At 37.6% G+C, this 23,633-nt stretch overlaps 1 protein-coding gene across 3 annotated transcripts in view; it reads right to left on the reverse strand.

The window, feature by feature from the left end:
- Positions 1–919: 919 nt before the first annotated feature.
- The window catches only part of MCTP2 (multiple C2 and transmembrane domain containing 2), a 251,723-nt gene continuing 229,009 nt past the window's right edge, over positions 920–23,633 (reverse strand). For all 3 annotated transcript variants that reach the window (XM_059056947.2, XM_067029545.1, XM_067029546.1), the window contains 4 exons: positions 23,021–23,130; positions 11,308–11,417; positions 5,260–5,357; positions 920–3,090 (listed from right to left, as the gene is read on the reverse strand). In XM_059056947.2, the coding sequence (XP_058912930.1) occupies positions 3,022–3,090; positions 5,260–5,357; positions 11,308–11,417; positions 23,021–23,130 (387 nt within the window). In that variant the 3' untranslated portion in view covers positions 920–3,021. The remainder of the gene's footprint in view (positions 3,091–5,259; positions 5,358–11,307; positions 11,418–23,020; positions 23,131–23,633) is intronic.

Here is a 23,633-nt window from a genome sequence, read left to right on the forward strand (position 1 = left end):
GTAAGGACTTCTCCAAATATGACACTGTTTAATTTAACAGTTTATAATCAACATGGCCAGAGCTTATAAGTAATATCACATAACATGAGGTATGCACTTAATGCAAGAAATTATTTCCTGGGATTGACCACACTAATTTATCCAGCTCAGCCCTCTGTTCTGAGAATCACACATGAAAGGGCAGAGAAAGTAATGTTCTCTGTGACTGGTCAGTTAATCATATATTTTCTGAGTGACTATTAGATGCCAGATAGGATGGGCTATCCAGTGGAGGGAAGTGAGAGTCGAGGCCTCTGGTAATTATGAGTGATGGCAGAATACAGCAGATGCCAGAAAGATATCTAAGATGTCAGGGTGCAAAAGAGAAAGGTGGACTCTAATCCAGCCAAGGAACTAAGAAAGCCAATGTGGGCAGGAGACTTCTGAAAGTTTTGAAGGAGGGTAGCATTAATTTGGATAGAAACTGGGGAGAAAGTATTTACAGGGAAAAGAATAATCTGAATGAATACTGACCTGGCAAAATGTAATTGGCACCATTACCTTGACTTGTGAGAGGTTACAGAGGCCTCAGCTTGGGCGGTGGCTTGGGTGGTCGCAATTGGAAATGTACAAAACATAAACGGACAAGATAATGTGTCAACACTGATCTACCAGATTTTATGGGTTGGGAGATGGTGATAAAAGCATGAGGAATTAAAAAAGGGATGCCAAGGGGCTTCCAGCCCGTAAGATGCCTGTGCCACTGAGGGGAATAACAAAGCTAGAAGGAGACTGTGGGGTTAGGGGTCCTGAACACATGGAGGGAAAGATAATGCTGAATTTCCGAACTGCTGAGGAAGAGACGACTGTAAGACATCAAGAAACGGGTGTGTGAGGTTTGAGAAGAGAACCAGGAGAGCTTGGCCAGACTTCAACATTCCTACTAAATTATCTTTAATTATCACACTGTGAAACCATAATCCATAAATTTTATCTAAAGCATCCCCGAATCTTTCATACGAGTTTGACTACTTGTATGAATCTTAACATTTCACTTGCAGATAGCATTCATTTTTAACATACCATGCCTACTTAATCAATTAACAATTGTTTTCCATACAGTTTATTAAAGGTTGACTCTGTCCTTGCTCTTCCATCCCAGCTGCTGTTTGTGTCCTAAACTTAATGCTGAAAATTCCAGTCGGACTACAGAAGAGATAAGTCTAACTAATGATGCATTCTTTTCAGGTGAACTATTTCATTTTGAAATTCTATTGCAAGAGAACAACAATAAAGTATTGGTTCCACTTTTAAATAAATAAGTGGTTATTTTCCTGCTGAAATTGTTCATTCAAATGACTGATCAGATCTCACGTGTCTGTTTAAAAATGTCTGACTTAGGTCGTTACAAAATGACAGACTATGATAAACTAGATGGTAGTTGGGAGTGAGACAATGAGGCATTGTTTACACAGAAGATTAACTGGTTTAACAAAAGAGGTTCTTGGGTATCTATTGTATGTACAACTCAGAGATTTACTGGAGCTTTTATAATTTCTGCAAGGTTCTTTTTCAGCCAGCTTCATTAACTTGAAGTAAATCAAATCATGCAGAAATCTGGCTCAGCCAGAAAGCAACTCAGGAAGATAGAATATGAAGAAAAACAGACACAGGATGATAAGGTTTAGAATCTTTGGCATTTTTCATAAACATTTTGTTTGAAGATTATTAAATTACAACCCAGGGAGAGAGAGAGGAAAAAAAAAACAGTAAAACTCACTATTAGATCTTTTTACCTCAACTTTTCTTTACAATACATATATATATATTATATATATATATATAAATCTGCACATACAAAGTATGTGTCAACAAAATACATTCTTTACAACTTAAATATCATTTGAACAGAAAGGTATTTGTATACATTTTATATATGCATAAAAATTGGGATTTTTACTTGGAGGGGGTTACGGTGAAATGGTGAAGACTGATATACTCAAAAAGACTTTGGGGTGGTACTTTTCTAGGAATGGGGTTCTGAGATATATTTTTATTATGTGTAGCCTATTTTGCTCAGGAACAAAAGATCCATTTGGATTGCTACAGCATTTTTACTTTCTTAAAAACGCAGGCAAATGAAGGGAGTATGACAATCAGATAAGCAGCCACATACATTGGTCCCCTGCTCCTCAGCCTTTATCTTTCAAAACACTTCTCCGAATTCATTTATTCATTCCCCTCCCCCTCTTTCTCAAGCTGTTAATATTGAGATTTTCTTTGGGAGATAAGCAAAAAGTCAAGTCAGAAGAAATGGCTATTTGAGGCAACCACATACTTTCATGAAACCTTCAGGTTTTGGGTGAATGATCCCTTGGGGGCCTTCCTGGGGCATCCATTGCCAGCAACAGACCATGATGCAGGCTGGCATCCAGCACCAAGCAGCTTACTGAAATTTTACATATAGGTCTTTGGTAATTACAGCTGAAAGATCCCTAAAGAATTGGGCTAATTATTTTTTAAAAATCTATTTATAATATATATTATTTGGATGGACGGGGACTATCTATCAAGGACTTGTTAACTCAGAGAAAAACAACCGACTCATGAACAATCATCTGAAAGGAGTGTAGGGGTGGGCAGTGAAAATAACTGAATCTTAATGAGAATCTGTCGGATGTATGAAAATGAGTTCAAAGTCATGCTCGGATCCAAGTGGCCTCCTGGCTTTTCTCAAGGAGGGTGCTCAGACCCATGGAAGCCTTGCTTTATCTCTTACTTGAGAAGGGATGTTAAGTCTTTTACCATCTCTGGGTTGTTCCCTTTGGCTGGGCTGACTCAAGATGCAACCGGGACACCCCTGCACACGGATGCACACACATGTGCGTGCATCTGTGCCACGAAGAAGGGGGAGGATACAGACAGGGCTCCACACAGCACGCATTTCAGACTGACACCACGGATACCACTGAACGAGAGAGAATATTGGTCTAGTCAACCCAACACGGAATCGGGTGCTGGCATCCAAAGTCGGTGTGTGTCCTAGAGTGCGCTGCGCTTCTTCCGAAGGGGGCTCTGGCTGCTGCCGGGCTTCAACTCTGCATACTGCACCTGTGAAAACAGACAGACGTGACGCTGGCAGTTAGGTAACCCTAGCTCACCACAGTGTGCTAATGGCTCCCCGAGGACACACCAAGGCAAAGGAAGGAAGGTTCAAAGGTAATGAATCATTTTCTAAACACAGGAACATGGAGGGATTAATTGCAGGAAGGATTTGAAGAGTCATGCATCATTTCTTGAAACCAAAATATTAAAAGCAGATTTTTCTAATGAGATGCATGGGTTTCTGGGTTTCTACCTGCTCTCGGCACTGCTAGATGGTTTTAGTTCTGTGTATGCCTGTGTTCAACCAGAAAAGAGCTTAATAACAGCCTCTTGGGAATGTTTATCTTAGTATATGATACAGCAACTTACTAAGAATTATTCATTTAGAAATATCTAAAATCTTGGGGAAAAAAAAATCTCTGCCAATTACATACATTTCTTTTGCCAGAGTGGGGAGAAATGTTGAAATTAATGCTGGCCCCAGACTAATAAAGATTTCTCTTATAAATGAATTTCATTGACAATGTAATGGCTAAAACATCTGTGACAAATATGAGGACGTGGGGAGTCCCCAGGGGCAAACTGTCTACTGTGTTATTAGCAAGTGCTCTTGGAGATACATGGAGATCTTACTAGCTTACTGTACATCTTCCTCAAATGCTCTTTTGTTGTATCCCTCTGTATTCACGCTAACTCCAACTGGATGAGCTCGCTCAGGGCTGGTGCCCAAACTGTGCACAGATAATCCTTAGCGGGGGCTCGATGGGAATTTCCATTCTTCAAGGATGCAGGCACAAACTCACATTCTGACTCAAGTGATGGTACGTTGCAGTCGTATGGCTTTGGTGTGTGGGCTTTGATAGGCTGATGGTGGAATGGTTTTATTTAAAGTATTGTATTACAGACCACATGTGCTCACTATTTCGAGTATTTGTGCCAAACTCCCCAAGGACATCCTACCCCATCACATAAACTGAGCTACACTTGGTGGAAAGCAGATATGTGAAAAAAGCATGCTTTCTTTATAGTGTCTTGTGAAGATTCCCTATGGGATGACACGCCTGCCAATCTTCAAGGCCAAACAAACAGGAGCCAAGTTACTATTTTACAATCATGCAATGCAATGTTAACAAGGAAATTCATATTTATAGAATGCATTTTAATAGATTATTATATCATTAAATGAAGGTTAAAAGAAAAAGCACCACAAGGTCTATTTTAATCTCTAGAAGTTGGAATGAAGGGGAAAGAAACTCTCTGGGGCCTTTCAGCCTTACATCTCTGCAATCCACCCGGAGCTGCTGGGAAATGAATTATGGTACAGTGGCCTAGAAATTGATACTTGATTTGGGATTCTCTCAGACAATAAAAGATTGTCGTCATGACGGCATTTCATGCCACCGTCTCCCCATCTACCTATTCTATGATTTCTCTTCTCCATTGGAGAGGTCTTTGCCTGCCCTCCAGCCTCTGGATTTATAGCAGCCTGATCTGCAGGGGCCTGAATGAGGCTGCTCTATGGACTTTCCGGTTTTCTTGCCTTGGTTAAGCTCTGTGTATCCAAAGAAAAGGGACACTGCTGGACTAAGTGACCATCACCTGTGAATAATACTTCTGACTGATCTCAAATTATTGCATGCTGTCTCTGCCTCTATGTGTATTAGAGTAAGTGGGGGCTTTGCCCTCAGCATCTTTAAGTCTTCAAAGGGAAAGGGATAGGAGGGTGGCCTAGGAGATAATCGGGGCAAAGAAGAATCAAAAGAGTAATCCTCTTGCCCCCTACTTCCTGTAGAATGCCTGCCATCAGGAAGAGGAGGAAAATAAGCAAGCCTCCCCCAGCTCTGGATCTCACGCTCTCCTACTCGCTGAGCCCATCTTATCCTCTTTGGGAAGGCAAATGATCAGAAAAGGGACAAACCTCACTGCACTACAGCCTCACAGTGTGAGTTCCAGATCATTCTTAAGCAGCTCTTTTTCAGGAGAATTTTCCCCAATCATCTCATGCTTCTGGACAAAGGTTTTCTTGCCACCTCCTTGCAAGGCAGGCCTCTTTAAGGATTTTCTGATTCGTTATCTCAATGACTCACACAAGCACAACCCTGTGCTCCTCTGGCTCTGGGGCAGGCCAGACTTCGGGGTCGGGGCCCCTGTTGGGGGTCAGTGTTCATCACATACCTTTTGAACATCAGACGGTACTCTGGAGAGGAAGTCTAGTAGCTCATTATTGTCGATGGCATAGGGATTTCGAAGCTTCTTAGTAAATTTATTTATGCCTGAAAAACAGAAATATTGGGAGATCTCTGTCTGTTGATGTCTCTCTATCCATCTATCTATCTTTAAAAACTCACCTGACTGGGAGAGGGGAAGCAATCACAAGTAAAAATTAGTGTGAAAACAATTACTGGACCTCAAGTCATGCACACGTTGCTGTCATGTGGAATCATTCACAAATGTCTCTTCTTGGAGGAAGGAAAGGGAGATCATTGGAGAGGGGCTTTGCCTTCTTCAGCTGTGAAAATCCCATTACAATCCCATCAGCAGGGCGGCAGAAACACACACTAAAACTGTGGAGCTCACTGGTTTTTTGGACGACACTGATTAACAGCCTCCTCTGCTAGGAAAATGAATGTCCCAGATGGGAAAAGGCCTTCACTAGCCCAAACAAGTCTCTGCTTGGGAGCTCTGGACCAAACCTAGCAGCAGGAGGTGGGGGGTGGGAGTTGTTTTTTTGTTGTTAAAAAGAACCCACAAGAAATCTATCTCCCGCCCCTCGTCCAACACATTTTCACAGGTTTCTCTTCTCTCACTGCAGAACAGAACTTGACATGTTGATTTTACTTTGATGCTGCAGGAAACTGTGAAAAGTTATTATTGGAAAATTATCTTACTGTGGTTGCTAGCTTAATTTATGGATCATGGCACTGGTGCGAGGGTTTGGCTAGGCCACGAAGTCGGTGCTGATTTAGGACAATGGTAACTAGAAGGGGGTGTGACATTTAAGTTGTCATTGGTGGTGGTACCTTGGGCACATGGGCACGTCCAGGACAAGCTCTGCCCATGGTTCCCTCTTCAGAGGGAGGCGCCCCTCCACCAGCTTTTGTCTCCTACTCTGCTCCTAGGAGCTTCTTGGAGGTGTGTGTGCCTGTAGCCAGAGCTTATAAACGTGGTCCTTTCACTAAATGTCAACCCTTTGTGCCGAGTCTTAGAAGCAGAAGGTGGCCTTCTGAAGTTTGCCCACAGAGTGCTTGTTTATCAAGGACCACATCTGAAGTCCTTATCAACCTCCGTGATGCTGAATGAATGTTCACATTGGTGGTACCCTGACTGGCTCTTACTCTGAAGGCAAGGTAACATCTACCTGTTCGATAGTCCACAACAGAGAAGAGGTTTGATGTTTTTCTTCTTTCATTAAATATTATTTTGCCTTCATCTAAGAACTGGACTTTCGGCGTGCCATTACACCTGACGCAATGCCAAACTCCTAGTAGTTTCTTTAGAGAGGGTCCGGTTCACATCTACTTGGCAAATGGGAGCTGGCCATGTTCATTAAGTCAAGGGTGCTTGTTGACTGGGCTGGGGAAGACTTCCTGCAAATAGCCCACTTTTTCTCAAGTCAAAGACACTCTACGCCTTCCTTCCCTCGACCTCCACAGGCAGCTTCATGTTTCTACTCTCCACTGTGTTATTCTAAAGACATTTAACTGTAGCATGGGCTTTTTGGCAAAAGAAAACAGACAAGACAAAATGATGAAGGGAGACAAAGACGTATTGAGGAAAGATATCTCTTCTATTGTTAATTATATATAGTGTGCGCATCTGGAGTCTTTACAACGAATAGCCAGGCAGGGATAATATCACAGACGATCAAAACACTGCATTCTTAGTCACTGAGAAGATGATAAACCTGCCCAGTAGCTCAAATGCACCAATAAGGTCAGAAGAAGTCCACAAAGCACTCCGACAGTCTATGTTTGAAAAACTTTGTTAGAAGAAAAATTATAACGAACTCAGATTGCATGCTTCAAAAGCACACCTTGTTTTTTTAAGATGTCACAGGCTCAAATGTCAGTAATTCCACCATATTATCTACCGTGTAAAACCAAGTGTCAAGAGGGGATCATAGAGCCCATGGTCATCTTTAAAGGGCAACTGGGCAAGGAACAAGGGTTTGGGAACAAGAATAGCTGGGTTCCAGTTCTGGCCTCACCATGTATTATTAGCTGTAGTTTCAGACAAATTACTTAACCTCCCTGAGCCTTAGATTTCTTATATTAAAATTTGAATAATAAAGACCTATATTATATAGTTCCTTGGGTTGAAGGGAGAATCACATTGGACAACAAATGCAAGAGGATTCTATAATCTGAAATTCCACCACAATGAAGGGAGCTACCATCATTACTGTAGATGTCAATAGCCAAGAAAACAAAGCAGGCGGTGATGGAAGAGTTTTTATACCAGCAGGTATGTGACTACATACCAAATGTGGAAGTTGAGGGTTTCTCCAGTAGCATGCTAGATGTACTTTTAGATTTTTTAACCTAAACAATACAGATAGAGCATATCTGCTGTGAATTTTTATCTGTTTTTTTTTTTTTTTTTTTTTTTTTTTTTTTTAGCCAAAGAAAGAAAGTGGGATTTAAATACCAAGGGATTAACATTTGGGAAAGACACTATCATTTAATGATGATAGATTGACTAGATCAGTGGATTGGAATGAGCCCTCTGGTTAAAAAAATAAATCACTTGGAGAGAGAGGAAAAATCGCATGTCTGCTTTGCACATATGGTCACTAGGGAATAGACACTTGAAACCGAATTAGAACATTTTATGAGTGACTGGCATGTAGCCCTGACTGCAAAATACTGGTGGGGGTAGGTGAGGTGGGGCAGAGGGTGCTTGCTTGCTCCTGTATCAAACACTAATTGTCTTCCATGTGATATATATTGCACTATCAAATGGAGGTCCAAAGTTAAATAAGTCACAGTTTCTTTCAAGCAGCTCAAAATCTGTCTTGGGCAGTTTGTAAGCTACCTGGGAAAATCAGAAGTGGCTAAGATCAGAACTGAAAAAGTATAATTAGAGCATCTATGATGAAGTACAGAATGGAAGGAATATGGGAAACCTCTCAAAAGGTACAGAAAACCTCCATGGGATCTAATCCTCAAAGGTGCCTTGCCTTCTAGAAACACATATAACAAACAAATGACTGAAATTCAGTAGATACAGTTTTCTAGAGAAAATTCCAGACATCTCTCTTAAACCACTTCTAACTTAATTTTCATAATTACACTCCCAAATAAGAGAGATGGTGAGCTCAAAAAATGCCATCTGGGCTTCCCTGGTGGCGCAGTGGTTGAGAGTCCGCCTGCCGATGCAGGGGACGCGGGTTCGTGCCCCGGTACGGGAAGATCCCACATGCCGCAGAGCGGCTGGGCCCGTGAGCCATGGCCACTGAGCCTGCGCTCTGCAATGGGAGAGGCCACAACAGTCAGAGACCCGCGTACCGCCAATCTATGTAGATCACAGGTATTAAACTTGCAGACTCATATACTCATAAAATACTTGTCAAGTACCCACTAAAGATCTACTACCTATATGTAGCTGCACTAGGAATTATACGGTTAAAGAGAAAAGAAAGTATCTCACCATTTAAAACCTTACAATAAAGTTGGTGAGTCAAGGAATATTCCCCACAGCCATCATAAAATTAGGTTGCTTTCATAGACTTATGTTAAATAATTGTGCTACTTAATAAATACTTATACAAAAATGTTATTTGGATGTAAAGAATAGGGAAATACAGAACACAGAGTTAAAAAATTTTGCTCCAAAAGGTTAAAAAACATTGCACACAAAAATTTAAGGATCTTACCCACTACTTCAGGACTCAGTGAAAATGAGTAAGTAAGAAATAGCCTTTTGATGATTAATAAGGTTAAAAGGAAAACTAGAAATTTAAGACATATAAAGTTGTCTTCTTCTACATGATAAATTCTCTGCTAAGAATACGATCATGTAAGAGATGTGCAAAGGAAAGTCCTGGATCTGTGCTAGCTAATAACTAACTTGTCTTGGAAAAGAATAAGTCCTAACAGAATGACAGAATATATTCCATGATGGTATGGCAGGTTTTACATGATGAGAAGAGGCAACAGATCATGTGATAAGTCAAGGCTTTTCTATGGTAAGCTCATCAGTAAACTATAAACCTCTGTCTAGAACATAAACCTAAAGAATGAGACACAGAACATAAAGATCAAAGGGTTATTTTCATCCAGGAGAGCATCTTAAACTCCATGCTGTTTCATAATTTCATCCATAAGCTGAACAATAAATAGAACAATGTCTCATTAAGTAGATGCAAAAAGTTGGTGTTGAAAAGCTGCCAAGAACTTTGAGGCTAAGATAAGAAGTCAAAGGGATATGGTGTAAATTGAAAGAAGGATTGGAATCCCAATACTGACAATCTAAGGAAGAAATATAGTGTGGTCTTCTTTCTGGAGGGAGAGATGCAGAAAAGCAAATCAAGTATATACCAGAAGGATGAAGAAATCCTTTGCATCAGTGTTTAACAAGCTGACCGTCAACTCACACCAACTTAAAAAAGAGCAAAATACTGGCCAAATGGTTGTAATTTTGGATCAAGTTCTTGTTAGGGTCAGACAACAGTTTTAAGATCTGTGTTTTAATGGATTGAGAAACTAACACTTAACGAAAAACGAGAAAGAATGAGATTATTCAATCTATACAGATAACATTCAGTATATGAGTATTCAGGGAAATGTTTTTATAAAATATGTATTCCTTCTTAATCAATGGCCCCCTGAAAAGCTCCATGCTCTCTTTCCTAAAGGTCAAATATGGGCCAATGTGCTGAAACTGAAAAACACAACAGAAAAACAAACAAAAACTAAGCATGGATATGAGACGACTTTCTCCAAGAGTAAGAGTCATCAAGTATTAAAATGGACCCCTGAAGAGGGAGTTAGAATATCTTTTCCTTTGCTAGGGCTTGTTACAAAGGAGAGAGACTTTATGTAATAGGATTTTCACCTCCTGGATAAAATAGAGAATGGACTATGAATGGATTATGCTCTCTCAAAATCATTCTATTTCTGAAATGTTATGAGTTATTCCATTTTTCCCATGACTTTTCCCATTTCTGAATGCCTAGGTTTGGCCTTCCTCATCAGCAGGATTCTGCCTGGGTTCTCTTTGGAAATGGTCTACATTTAATGGTTTTAGAAATATTATAGCTCCCCCTCCCCCTGGCATTTGCAGGCTTTCAGCTTTTGCTTACAGATGAATGCATCTCAACACAGTCACCTACATTTGGAACTTCTCTGAACGTCTCTTAACATCTGAAGATCCCTAGAAGTAACTATGGTTAAGAACTGAGCAGTGGTCACAGGAGCTGAGCAGTGGAAAACCAGAACTGATAGATTCTTCCAGAAAAGGGTTGATTGCTTCTCCAATTAATTAACTGCAATGCACTCTCCTTATTATCAAACCAGCGCCCACCCAGCAACAGACACAAATATTCACAAAGTTGCTTGTAATTTTTCCAATTGCCAGCCTGAGTAGTAAATCAAGTCCTGAAATTTATTTCCAGTTTGCTGTTTTTGTTTCTACTTTTTTTAAAAGCAGCTAAACTTTATACAGGCTCACCATTTCCCCTGGTAAATAATAGCTTTTTCTTTCCTTTCAGGCACTGGTTAGGTAGTCACTGGGGTCCCTCCCTTTCACCTCACTGCTTCTGGATTTAAGTATTGGGTTAGGTTATTTTTTTTTTCCCTTCCAGGGGAGATACAGTGTCAGGAGCAGGCTAGCAGTGGCTAGATCTACTTTTACATAATATAAAGGGCAAGATGCAGGTGTTTGCTCACTCTGAATAACAGTGTTTCCTGAAAGTTACTGGGCCACAGCAGTATATTATTCAAGAGTATTTATGACTCTGAAAGCCCAAAGGGAAACAGCATGCACAATCACATTTTTATTTGATTGCAATTATGCAAGAGGCCTATAAATATCTATGCTAATCGTTCATGTAACTGGCCTTTTCAGGGAGGTCCTGGAAGTTTTTGTTCCCCAAATACTTTTCTTAATCTCATGTTTAATTGCCAACAAGAGCACATTTAAAGTTTATAGCCACACTTTAAAAATGAGTAATTGGTTCTTACCTGGAATTGATTTCTAGCAAAAGGACCGGGCCAAACTTACCCCAGATTAAAATGATGTACCGCAGTGGAATGAAATACAAAGTGATGGTGGCAACTGCCAGTATCAAACAGGCCAGGAAGGAAAGGAATGGCACCGTCCAGTTAAATGTGCTGTAGACAAACCACATACATGTCATTTTCTCTGATGCTCAAGAACAGCTGTAGATTCATTTTGCCATGTTTACTTCTTAGTTTATACACATGAAAAATGTCTACTGGAAATGTTTCTTCTCAAAACTTGGAGATAAAAGTCTGCCAAACTGATTGGGCAGTAGAAAAACATTCTTGAGGAGAAAGTCACAAGACCAACTGCCATTCGGCTTGTCAGAATCTTGGTGACTTTGCCTTCCTGGAACCGACAGTACTGGAGAAGACTTTGGCTCTCAAAAGTGATTAAACACTGCAATACTGTTATGTGGCTCTGTGCATGAAGAGCTTCAAAACGAAAGGTGAGTTAGGTCACTTCAAAGTCAGTATTTCTCTCTCAATTAACACATGGTTGCCAGTAAATATTGAGGAAAGGGAGGATATTAGTACAGTGCTTTTGCATTTTGCTAATAACTTATATTTAGAATTTCCAGACTCACTGACTCCAGAAGGTTAATAATGCCCTGAAATGGGCTGCGGAGCATCTGGCTATAAACCATTACACCACCAACCCATAGGCAATGTAGGGAATGTTACCGTACATTATTTTCACAAGGCCCTTGGCTCCTTTTGTTCTATCTATTGCCTGCTTTGACTTGACATCTAGAATATGGGATGTAGAACTGAATGTACTATGGAAATCCTTGCACAATCCTAGAAAGTGATCGCTAAATCCAGTGCCCTGATGAGAGCTCATGAATGCCTGGGGCATTTCTTCTTCTAGGCCTTCATCTTCACTGAGATGAAGGATTTATTTCTGTTGTCTTTTTTTTGGGTGGGGTGGGTGTTAGGGGATTTGGGTAGAGCAGTTTATAACAGTTATTGGGCACTTAATATGTGCCACTGTCCTAAGATTTTTTAAATATATTTAGATTATAATGCTCACAAGTAAGGATTATCCCCCTTTTACATATGAGCAAATCAAGCCTGAAATTAGGAGTTTGGTGTTAACATATACACACTACTATATATAAAATAAGTCAACAACAAGGACCTACTCTATAACACAGGGAAATATACTCAGTATCTTAGAATAACCTATAATGGAAAAGAATCTGAAAAAGAATATATATATATATATATATATATATATATATATACACACACACACACACATACATACACAACATTGTAAATTAACTATACTTCAATAACAAATTTAAAAACTATAAGAGCAATCCAGTTATACCTCACCCTCTTGTTAAAAATTGTTGTTAATATTTTAAATCTTTGCCTATGGAGAGATACAATATTATGTACACATGTGTGTGTATTTAATACCTCACTTCTTTAAATTATAAGCAAAGGTGAATGCATTTTAATATGACTGTTGGTATTTTTAATGTATTTCTTAGTGATATCCAGCTTATTTCCTTGCCAGAGGCAACTATTTAGGGAAGTGCTTAAGAAAATTGATTTTATAAGCAAACTGACATGGGTTTGAGTTCAAGCTCTACCTCTAAAAGTTGAGTGACTAGAGGAAAGTGTTTCAATCAATCTGAACAATAATTTCTTCTCTAAAGAATGGGAATAATAATAATACCTATAGCACAGAGTTTTGCTAGAATTAAACAGGTACTTGCATTTACAATAGCTCTGGTAACACATGAAAGATGGTTAGCTTAGTTTACATATTAAGTTTTTATCTTAAGTTTTGTTTCCAAAAAAAAAAAAAGTTAGCTCTGCTTCTAGCACATTGTAAAAACTCAAAAAAAAAAAAAAAGGAAAGAAGTTACTAATTTGTCTATTTCCCCCCCACCCGAGGTTTTCCTCAAATAAAATCTCTTCGGATACTAAAGAAATCAGTCCTTTGTCATATTTGTTGCAAACATTTTCCCAGTTTGTTGCTTTCTTGTCTTTTTAAAAAATCTTATTTATAATTTTTTAAAGATAAAAATTATGTATTTTACATGACCAAATTCATCAATTTTTTTTCCCTGTTGATTTTTAGATTTGGTATTTCTTGTAAAAGACTTCCCCTAGTCAAATGACTTGACATCAAGAATTTGAATAATCAATATTTCCCTCACTCCTTTATCATACTGCTTTCTATGTTATTTTTGGACCTATATTTGTAGGTCCATTCCTGACTATTCTCTCCCATAGCAGAATTTGTAGTAGAACTTTTAAATAGGTAACCTCACAATATTTGAGAAAATGTTATGGATGCCACCATTGCCCCTGTTATGCCAGGGTAAGAAATTTAACCTGCAAATATATTTGCACAAGGACACAGGGATAGTACATGAATGTGTGATGCAGTATGGTTTGCAGTAGTTAAAAAAGAAAATATCTTCAGTATCATCAATAAGATAATATCTAAATAAAATAAATATCTAAACTTAACTAAATAAAGAAGAAAAACTAAATAGATTTATACTCTGCAATACAATACAGCTTTAAAAAACAACGAGAATATGAAAAGAACACCCACACAAATACCTTTGCCCTTAACACAGAGGCTCAAAGCTAGATACAGTGAAAAACTAAGTTTCAGAAATATGTAAGTATGTATATATATACACACACACATACTGAGAAAACCTCTGCAGGATATACTCCAAACTGTGAATGATAGCTCAATATGATGGGGTAAGAGGGAAAGAAAGAGGGAAGATGGAAGCTACAGAGAATAACGGGAAGCTTTCTGTTTGATTACTTTTATAATGGATGTATATCACATAATCCAAATAAATAAAAATATAAAATCAATAAATTAAAACTGAAACAAACAAGTAAAAACAAATACCAACCTGTGTGCCCTGTTTTTGTTTTCATTGCTGTTGTTGTTGCTTTTTAAAGCAGAGACATAGTAAGTGTCAGATCCTGGATGCCAATCCACAGGTAGGTAGCAATGAACCTGTCTCTTTTCCATTAGGTAAGCTTAAGCAATGTACTCTACTTCTCTGTGCTTTAATTTTCCCATCTCTAAAGTGGGAATGATGACTTTCTATTTTATAGAGATGCTGAGGGGATTCAATGAATTAATAAATGTAAACCCTTTAAAAACAATATCTGGCACATAGTAATTATTCAGTAAGTGTTAGCTAGCCTCATTTTTCTTGTTACTGCACAAAAGTGACATAAATATGAAAAAAGCTAATTATATCAGGTAGCATTTTGAAGATAATAAAAACTATGGAAAATGCATGGATTTATAAAGAAATATACATTATGGCTCCTTTTCAAAAAATAGCAAACCTGCCTTTAAAAAAAGTTAAATAATGGCTAAATAATTTTTAATACCTTGAAAAAAAAGAGAAAGCCACCATTAGGCTGACATAAAAATAAGAAAACATCAGAGTGTAAAATATATTGCAGGAATTCTGGAGATTACCAACCTCCAAAGTCAATTTCTCTCTAATAATTTCTGCCAAATATTGAAATTTTGAACTTCTGCATCTGTTACCTGCACGGGGGGCAGGGAGGGCAGAAGATAAAGCCTAGGGCCTCCACAAAGGAATATTCAAGTCGAAGAACACTGCATAAAACTTACATTTTCAGGGTAAGGATGAATTGAGAGAGACAGACAGACAGAAAGACAGACAGAGACAAAAAAAGGAAGAAAGGAAAGGAGGGACAAATCCACCATATATGTGGATGCAAAGAACTCTCTTGTGTGTCACAATGCTTGTGCCAGGATTAATCATCTGAGTTTATGCTACCAGTATACTCTGAAAAGCCTCAGCAAAATAGTTAATTAGAAAAAGAGATCCCAGGTTGAGTCACCTCAAAGTGACTCAAGCAATAATCCTCTCTAAGGAAATGCACTATCAGCTCAGATATCTGAGTATGCCTCACACACACACAAATCCAAGGAATATGAGTTCATAATTAAAACTGCAAAATATAAAAGGACACACAGCATCATGAGTAAGAGACAGCAGAAGTAACAGCAAAATCCCAAACAAAAGACTTCAAATACGGAAAGCAAACACAATATGTTAAATAATAATGTTTAATAATTTAAAAGTCATAAAACAGAGGCTTAAAAATATAGTCAAGGAAGAGATGATGAAAATGACCAAGAAGATTTGAAAACAAAGCAAGGAGAACTTTAAAAAGAAATACAGTGATTAAAGTTAAGACCCCCATGCATGGATTAAGCTGAATTTTAAATATCAGAGGAAATAAGGTTGTGCAAGATAGTCCAAAGAAAGTACTTAGAAGGCATCACAAAGAGCAAAAAGATAGAAGATGTCAACAAGAAGAGACATGGAACATAGATTAATTGACTGAATTGACTGGGAAGATGATAATAATAACAATTAATATTAGACTGTGGTAATAAGCCATGCTGTAAACTCTAGGGTAATAACAACAACAGCAAAATGGCAAAGGGGTGCTTATCTATAGAGGAAAATAGAAGAAAATTAAAGAAAATAATGAAAAAAACACAAAAATCAGAGCAAGGGCAAAAAAGACACAATAAAAACCACAGATTTAAATTCAAGTATATCAGTAACTACATTAAATTTGCATGCACTACATGCTCCAAGTAAAAGACAGTGACTCTCAGAAACAAGAGAGATATCTAAAACATAAACAGGTTAAAAGAAAGTGATAGAAAACTTGTATTATGAAGAAAGCACCAAAAGGAAGATGGTATAGCCATATCATTAGTTAAACAAGACATTAAGGCCAATTTTTAAAATCGGTCACTTTCTATTGATTAATGATCCAACTCAACAGGAAAATACAACAATTTTAACGTGTACAAACCAAATAACATAACTTCAGAATATAGAAAGCAAAACCTGATCAAACTACAAAGAACAGACAAATACATGACCCCAGTGGAAGGTTTTAACACACATCTTTAATTAATACAAGAAGAACCTAAAATAAAGACCAGTATGAGTATAAAAGATTGGAACACCATCAACAAATTTAATCAATGAATATATATAAAATAATACACTCAATAACCTTCTTTTTAAAAATTTATAAAAGTTGGCCATTTGTTAGAAATTAAGCAATATACTTCTTGGCAAGGAAGAAATAAAAATAGAAATTAGAAAAAAGTTTTTACTAAATGCGAATTGATAATGAGTACCAGTGCCTAAATGTTTGGCATGGAGCTAAGCATTTAGGAAACTGTAGTGCTTTAAATGCTTACGTTAGGAAAACAGAAAGATTGAAAATAAATGATCTAGTTATCCATCTTAAAGAGTTAGAATAAGAATAGTAATTTAATCTGAAAGAAAGTAATAAAAATAAGAGTAGTAATTAATGGAAAAGAAAACAGGCAACAGGGAAGATTAACAAAGGCAAATGATGGTTCTTGCTAAAGACTAATGTAATTGATAAATGACTGTCAAAAAGAAAGGGAAAACACAATTTTGAGCATAAAAAAGTGAACAATGCTACAGATTCTACTGTCATCAAAGATAGTAAGAGGATTTTATAAACAACTTCATGTCAAAAAGTAGAAAATTTAAATGAAATGGAAAAACTCTTAGAAAATGACAATTTACAGAAACAGATATGAGAAGAAATAGAATAGCTGAACAGATCTTTATATATACTACAGAAACTGAATATTTAATTAAAATCTTCCCTGAAAGAAAACTCCAGGCCCAGATACTTCACTAGAAAATTATATAAAATCTTAAAGGAAGTAATTACACCAGGCTTACACAGACTCTTCCAGATAATGGTAAAGAGAGAACACTGCCCACCTATTGTATGAGTCTAGAATAACCTTCACACCATAAAGAATTTTCAAGAACAGAAAACTATATATCAAATCTCACTGATGGTCACAGCTGCAAAAGTCCTAGGCAAAAAAATTGTAAATAAAATCCCAGCATATATAAAGAGATTGGATCGCATGATGAAGCTGAGTTCATTCCAGAAATGTAAGATTGGTTTAATATTTGAAAATCAATCATAATAATATACCACATTAACAAAAATAAGAGAAAACAAAAACAACCATAAGGTTATCTCAATTAACGCAGAAAAAAAGTTTGACAAAACTCAACCTACATTCATGATAAAAACTCTCAGCAAACTAGGAATAAAAGGGAAATTCCTTAAGCTAATAAAGCACCTTTACAAAAACCTACAGAAAACAACATTCTTAAGGGGAAAATGTTGAAAGCTTTCTCTCTGAGATCGTGTATGAGAAAGGAATGTTCACCAACACCAATTCTGTTCAACACTGTACTGGAGCTACTAGCCAGCACAATAAAGCAAGAAAATGAAGTAAAATATATAAGGACTGAAAAATAAGAAAGAAAAAAAAAAATCCTAAATGATATGTTTATATAATACAACATCCAGAATAATTTTCATATAAAAATTAAGATAATTAAGTTTATCAAGGTTGATAGATTCAAACTCAATGTAGGAATATTAATTTCACTTTTATATCCCAGTAACAAACAGGTAGAGATGAAATCTGAAGAAAAAGATACCCTTTAAAATAGCATGAAACAGGGCTTCCCTGGTGGCGCAGTGGTTGAGAGTCCGCCTGCCGATGCAGGGGACACGGGTTCGTGCCCCGGTCTGGGAAGATCCCACATGCCGCGGAGCGGCTGGGCCCATGAGCCATGGCCACTGAGCCTGCGCGTCCGGAGCCTGTGCTCCGCAATGGGAGGGGCCATAGCAGTGAGAGGCCTGCGTACCACAAAAAAAAAAAAAAAAAAAAAATAGCATGAAACAAATCAAATACTTCAGACTATATCTCACAAAAATGTGTCAAATTTTTATACATAAAACTCTCAAATACTGAGATAAATTAACGATGATCTAAGTAGATGAAGGAATATATATTCATATGTTAGAAAACTTAAATTTTAACAAGATGTTAATTTTTTCCCAATTAATGCAATCCTTAAAAAGATCTCAATGATCGTTTGCTTGTGTGCAAGTGCAAGGTGTGTCACATGTGTTTATGTGTTGGATGCTAAAAGTGGAGATATGTACCAGACACATTTGTACACACCCTGTCAGATTAGCCCTGCCAACAGCCAAGTCAGTTAAGTCATGTATTTTTCTCTCAGCAACCCACTGTTTTAGTGGTAAAATGTTTTAATGTTTCACAGTTTTTTAAAAATTTAAGACACAGAGGAAGAAGGTCAAAGCAATTTACCAAAAATAATACTCATAATAGTTAATATTTTTACGTGATTACTAAAGGCCCTCACTGGTTTAAACTCTTTATAGGTACTAATTCATCCAGGAATTTATGAAGTAGGAATTATTATTATGCCCATTTACAGATGAGAACTTGAGTCAGAAAAGTTAATAACTGGCCCCATTCACTTACTCCAGTATAAGTGGCAGAACTGGGATCTGAATCCAGAGAGTTGGCTCAAGAGCCTACACTCACTGTAGACATTTCAGAAAATGTAAGATGGCACATTTTACTCATTTAATCCCCTGAATATTCTTGCTTGTAAGACTGAAGACTTAATTCAAAGATACTGGCACTAACACTCAAAAACTTACTAGACCATCACTCCAGTTACCATGGAGTATCTTGTCTTTCATAGAATGCCCAAGATTGAAGAACTCTGATAAATCAAAGCTTTCCATCTCAAAATTAAACAATTTGTTAAATATTTTCATAGAAATTCCCAGATTTCCTGACTTGGCAGATCCCTAAATTCTAAATAGGGAATCCCTGACTCTAACCTTTCAGTGAATGAAAAAATCCAAGGAATTCCCATTCATTCATTCAACTCTTCAGGTTCACTAACACATCCTAAGAATGTCTTTGACAAAATTTCCAAACAAAACCCAGAAATTATTGTTACCACATCCAGTAAGGTGGGTAAAACTCCATCCTAGAGTTCCTCTCCCAACTGGGTGCCCCACTAGTTGACCTTTGTGTCAACGAAGTCATTATTTTCCTCATTTCCTAGGCATGGAAAAATGAAGTCCTCTGAGTCTTCTACCCATGGAAACAGAAACGAGGGTCATAAAATCCTGTAGACCATTCTTTTGTGATTTACCCACATGATGCTTTCCTTCATACATGCATGGTTTTCACCCCAGTTTGTGAACTCTCTCCTCACAACCGGCCTCCTGTCCTCACCTTGGTCTTTCTGCCTTCATTCTGTCCCTTAAACATGTAATTTTAGATAAAATATAAGATACATCAATCTATCCTTCCCCACATGCTCACCATCATTCAAACTTCACTTATCCTGCTTTCTCATCTTCGTTGCTTAGTATTTCATAATATTACTTCAAAGAAGTTCTTCTTCCTAGGAATGTGCCTTCTAAGCCTTACTCTGGAACATTTGCAGGGATGACTCCCCTGTCCTAGGTCTACCTTAATTTCATTATCTCCTCTGTGGAGATTTCCCTCACTACTCAAGCACACAAGTGTTGGAGCCACCACTCTATAATGACAGGACATACAAGATACCTCAGTATTCTGACCCACCCTGTCTGCTGCCTGGGATAATATAAATGCCACATGTTAAGCAAATGTTAGCCTGATGCATGCATACACTTGAAATCTGTATACAGTGAAAGAAGGTAATTAGAGAATGTAGAGAAAAGAAAATACCGTTCACTCCATGTAAATGCAAAATCATCAGGGTCTTCGCTGTCAGTAGCAGGGAAGCCTTACTCTGAGAGATTTATGTAAGTCTATTTATTTGTTAGCTGCCAAAAGTTGGGGTAAAAGTTTTCCTGGTCCTTATGTGCTGAATTACAATGGAATTCCAACAGAGTTACACATGACGCTGTACTTGAATGCCCAGTGGGAACTTTAAGGTCACTGTAATAATGAATGGCCAAAGAATTAATAGGAGTTGAGCCTCATGTGCCTTCCTGTGTTGCAGCTGGGTAGAATAGTGCTCTGTTCATGGCTGAAAATATGTCTCAGACGTGGCCACCACAGCTGTGTTGGGCATAGCTGCTGTCAAAAGCACTGTAGAGTTGGGGGCCTGTTTAAATCACTCTGCCCTCTTCTCATCAGACGCAGTTCCTTGACCATTATCAACTGCACAACAGCTACATTTATCTATTAACAGACATTCAAACATGGATATACTTTTACCAAAGGACATGGCCTTCTTGCCTCAGTCTTGCCCCCGCTCCACATCCTCTTATCTTCTTTGCTGCCAGTACCTCCCTCACTCGATGTTTTTCATTTGCTTTTCCACCCACTCAAGGCCCTGCATGACCAGCTGCATCTCCAGGCTCTGCCACGCCCATTCCCAGTGGCACAGACATACTGATGCCCCTCCATCTCCCTGTATCTAGCACAGTCTTGGGCTTTGAGCCTCTGCACAAAGGTGCCCACCTACTGAAGCCCCCATTCACCAACTCTGTGCCCAGCTAGCTCTTCTCATTCTCAGAGATGTTGAGAAGTTGTTGCTTCTTCAGAACTTTCCTTTGTTTCTCTCTTTCCAAAAACCTTCCTGGGATATAGGACCTCCCCCTGCATCCTACCTAACCTCTACCTAGCATCAATGCTATTCTGATTGTCTTATTAGTGTTCTTCTCCCTCGTTGGAAAATAGATTCCTAGAGAGAGGAATATGGGGAGTGGCAAGATGGGGGTGGGGGTTTAAAAGGTACAAAGTACTCTGTATAAAATAAATAAGCTATAGGAATATATTGTACAACACAGGGAGTACACCCAATATTTTATAATAACTTTAAATGGAATATAATCTATAAAAATTTACTATCTTGTACACCTGAAACTAATATACTATTGTAATCAACTATACCACAACAAAAAAATGAATTAAAAATAAAGTATTATTTATTTTAAAAAACACACAAAGAAAGAGAATAGACCCCCAGAGGATAATAACATTATAGTGTAAAGGGAAGAGGGGAAGTTCAAACCCAAGATCCATGGCTTACTCGTTGTGTGATCTGGGCTTCATATTTAATGATTCTGTACTTCAGTTTCCTCATCTGTAAAATGGGGATACTAACAATCCTTACTCTGTAGGGTTGTTGGAATCATTTAATCCAATTCATTTAAGTAACTCCTTAAAGAAGTTGCTATGTGTAAAGGGCTTAGAACAGTATCTGGCTAGCACATGACTTTAGCTGACGTTTCTATTAGCATTGCTATTGTGGATTCATTTCTCATTCTTAAACCAAGCCAGTGCCTGAAACTCAAACACTGATAGTTGAATGAGTGAATGAGAATTATAAATGCTCTCTTCATCATTTCACTATTTTCTACTGTCACTTATGTTTTTGCTAAGTAATTTTGAGGGTACATTCAGGAACCATTTTTCAATTTATATGAAACCTAGAGAAATAAAGCAGATAAATATCAATATACATGACCAAAGCCCCCTATTGCTCTTTAATTTTTCTTCACATTGTTCATGGGAATAACAATGTGTAAGTTCAGTAAAAACTCACTAAATTTGAAGAAGACTTTGAACCTGTTTATTTTAAGCAAAAGAAACATGTTTGCTATGCCAACAATAAATGGACATTCAAGGGCAATTTCATGTAATAAGGGTTGGAGGAATAACATCAGTAACCACAGAAAGTTCCATATTAGCTGTTTATATTTCCTGATGTTAATCACCACTTATTGATTTCCCTGCAACTTGATAGATAAATTTCACTTGGCTTTTAGCACTAATTTTAGTCTCTTCTTTACCCATGTAATTTCTAAATATTATGTTCGTTACTCAAAGAAACTAGAATAGTCAATAAAGTAAGAAACAGTATTAATTTATCTTTAGAAAGAACAACATGGCTGACACAACTCTGGATTTAAAGGGGGAACAGACATCTACAATTCAAAAGAAAGAAAAAGCCTGCTCTGTTCATTGGTATCAAATGAAGACCAAGTTACGCAGAGTTCACAATGCATAAAACAAAATAAATAAAAAAATAAAAACATGAATCACAGAGAGTTTTTCTCTGTTGAGACTCCATTAGAGAATTTAGCCTTTATGCTCTAATATAGGTGGATGGCAAGCTATGGGTTGGAGCTGAGTCAAATCTAGCCTGACATCTGTTTTTGTAAATAAAGTTTTATTGGAATACATATCACATCCATTCATTTATATATCAACTATCTGCTTTTACACTTAAACAAGGGAGCTGAGTAGCTGTGACACAAACCATATAGTCCAAAGCTGAAAACATGTACTCTTGGGTCCTTTATGGAGAAAGTTTGTTGACCCCTGTCCTAGGCTGTCCATGTAAGTGATGAATTAACTTTACATCTTTGCATCTGTGATGTTATTAGTTAGGTACCATTCTTTGGAGAACAGAGAAAGGCATTCTGTATTCTGTGATTCAGATGAAAAAGCCTCCTTTAAAGCATATTTGCTTCCTTTTTAATTTCTGTATAGGACAATCTATTTTTAATCTATAGCTTATCACTTAAAGCAGAATATTTTTGAGAATGAATAGAGGCACTATTAATAATTATGCTGGGACAACTGGTGTAAATTGGACCATACAGCCACCCTGTGAAATTGACAAAGAACACACCAATCAAAGTTAAAGGGCCCAAGGCTGTTGCTTTTGTTTTCTGTTTTTGCATTTTCTGATTGCATTTTTGTCCTAGTGGATGGCAGTTTCACTTCACAACAACACAAATGTGGAACTTACTTTTTAATTCTTTCTCCAAAAGAAGCTATCTCCTCCAAGATGTTTTGAACAGTTGAGACAATATCCTGTACCATATAGATTCTTTCAATTAAGCCCTTTTTCTCAGATTCCTAAGAAACATAAAAGATTTAACTCAGTTACTTCATTTTTATTGGTCTGCTATAGAAATTATTATGCCATATTATCATAGCATGGTTATTATCAACAGAGTGACTTCATAAGATAAATTTACGTTTTTCATAACTTATTTATTGACTCCTCCAGATCCCCGCCTACTCGTGAGATGTGACCACTTGTAGTGCACAAGCATGTCACTACCTCAATATCATGAGCTGATGAAGGGGAGCCCCACAGACAAAAGAACTTCATTTCCCTGTGGAGTTGCTGCTTCTCCCTGAGAATTCTGCAATCCTTTCCATTGGCTGATCCTGATTTCTTCTGTGTTCACAAGGTTAGCTTACTTACCCTTATCCCATTAGTCCTTCAGAAAGGTTTCCAGCAGGTAACAACAAGGCATGTTGGATATCCAGATTTTGTATATGGAATTCAGCTTTCTAAGAATATTACCCTTACTTTGCTTATAGAAAACCTAAAGTGTGTTTTACCATGTTAG

This window comes from Kogia breviceps, chromosome 3, assembly GCF_026419965.1.
Source record: "Kogia breviceps isolate mKogBre1 chromosome 3, mKogBre1 haplotype 1, whole genome shotgun sequence".
In the NCBI taxonomy this organism is placed as follows: Eukaryota; Metazoa; Chordata; class Mammalia; order Artiodactyla; family Physeteridae; genus Kogia; species Kogia breviceps.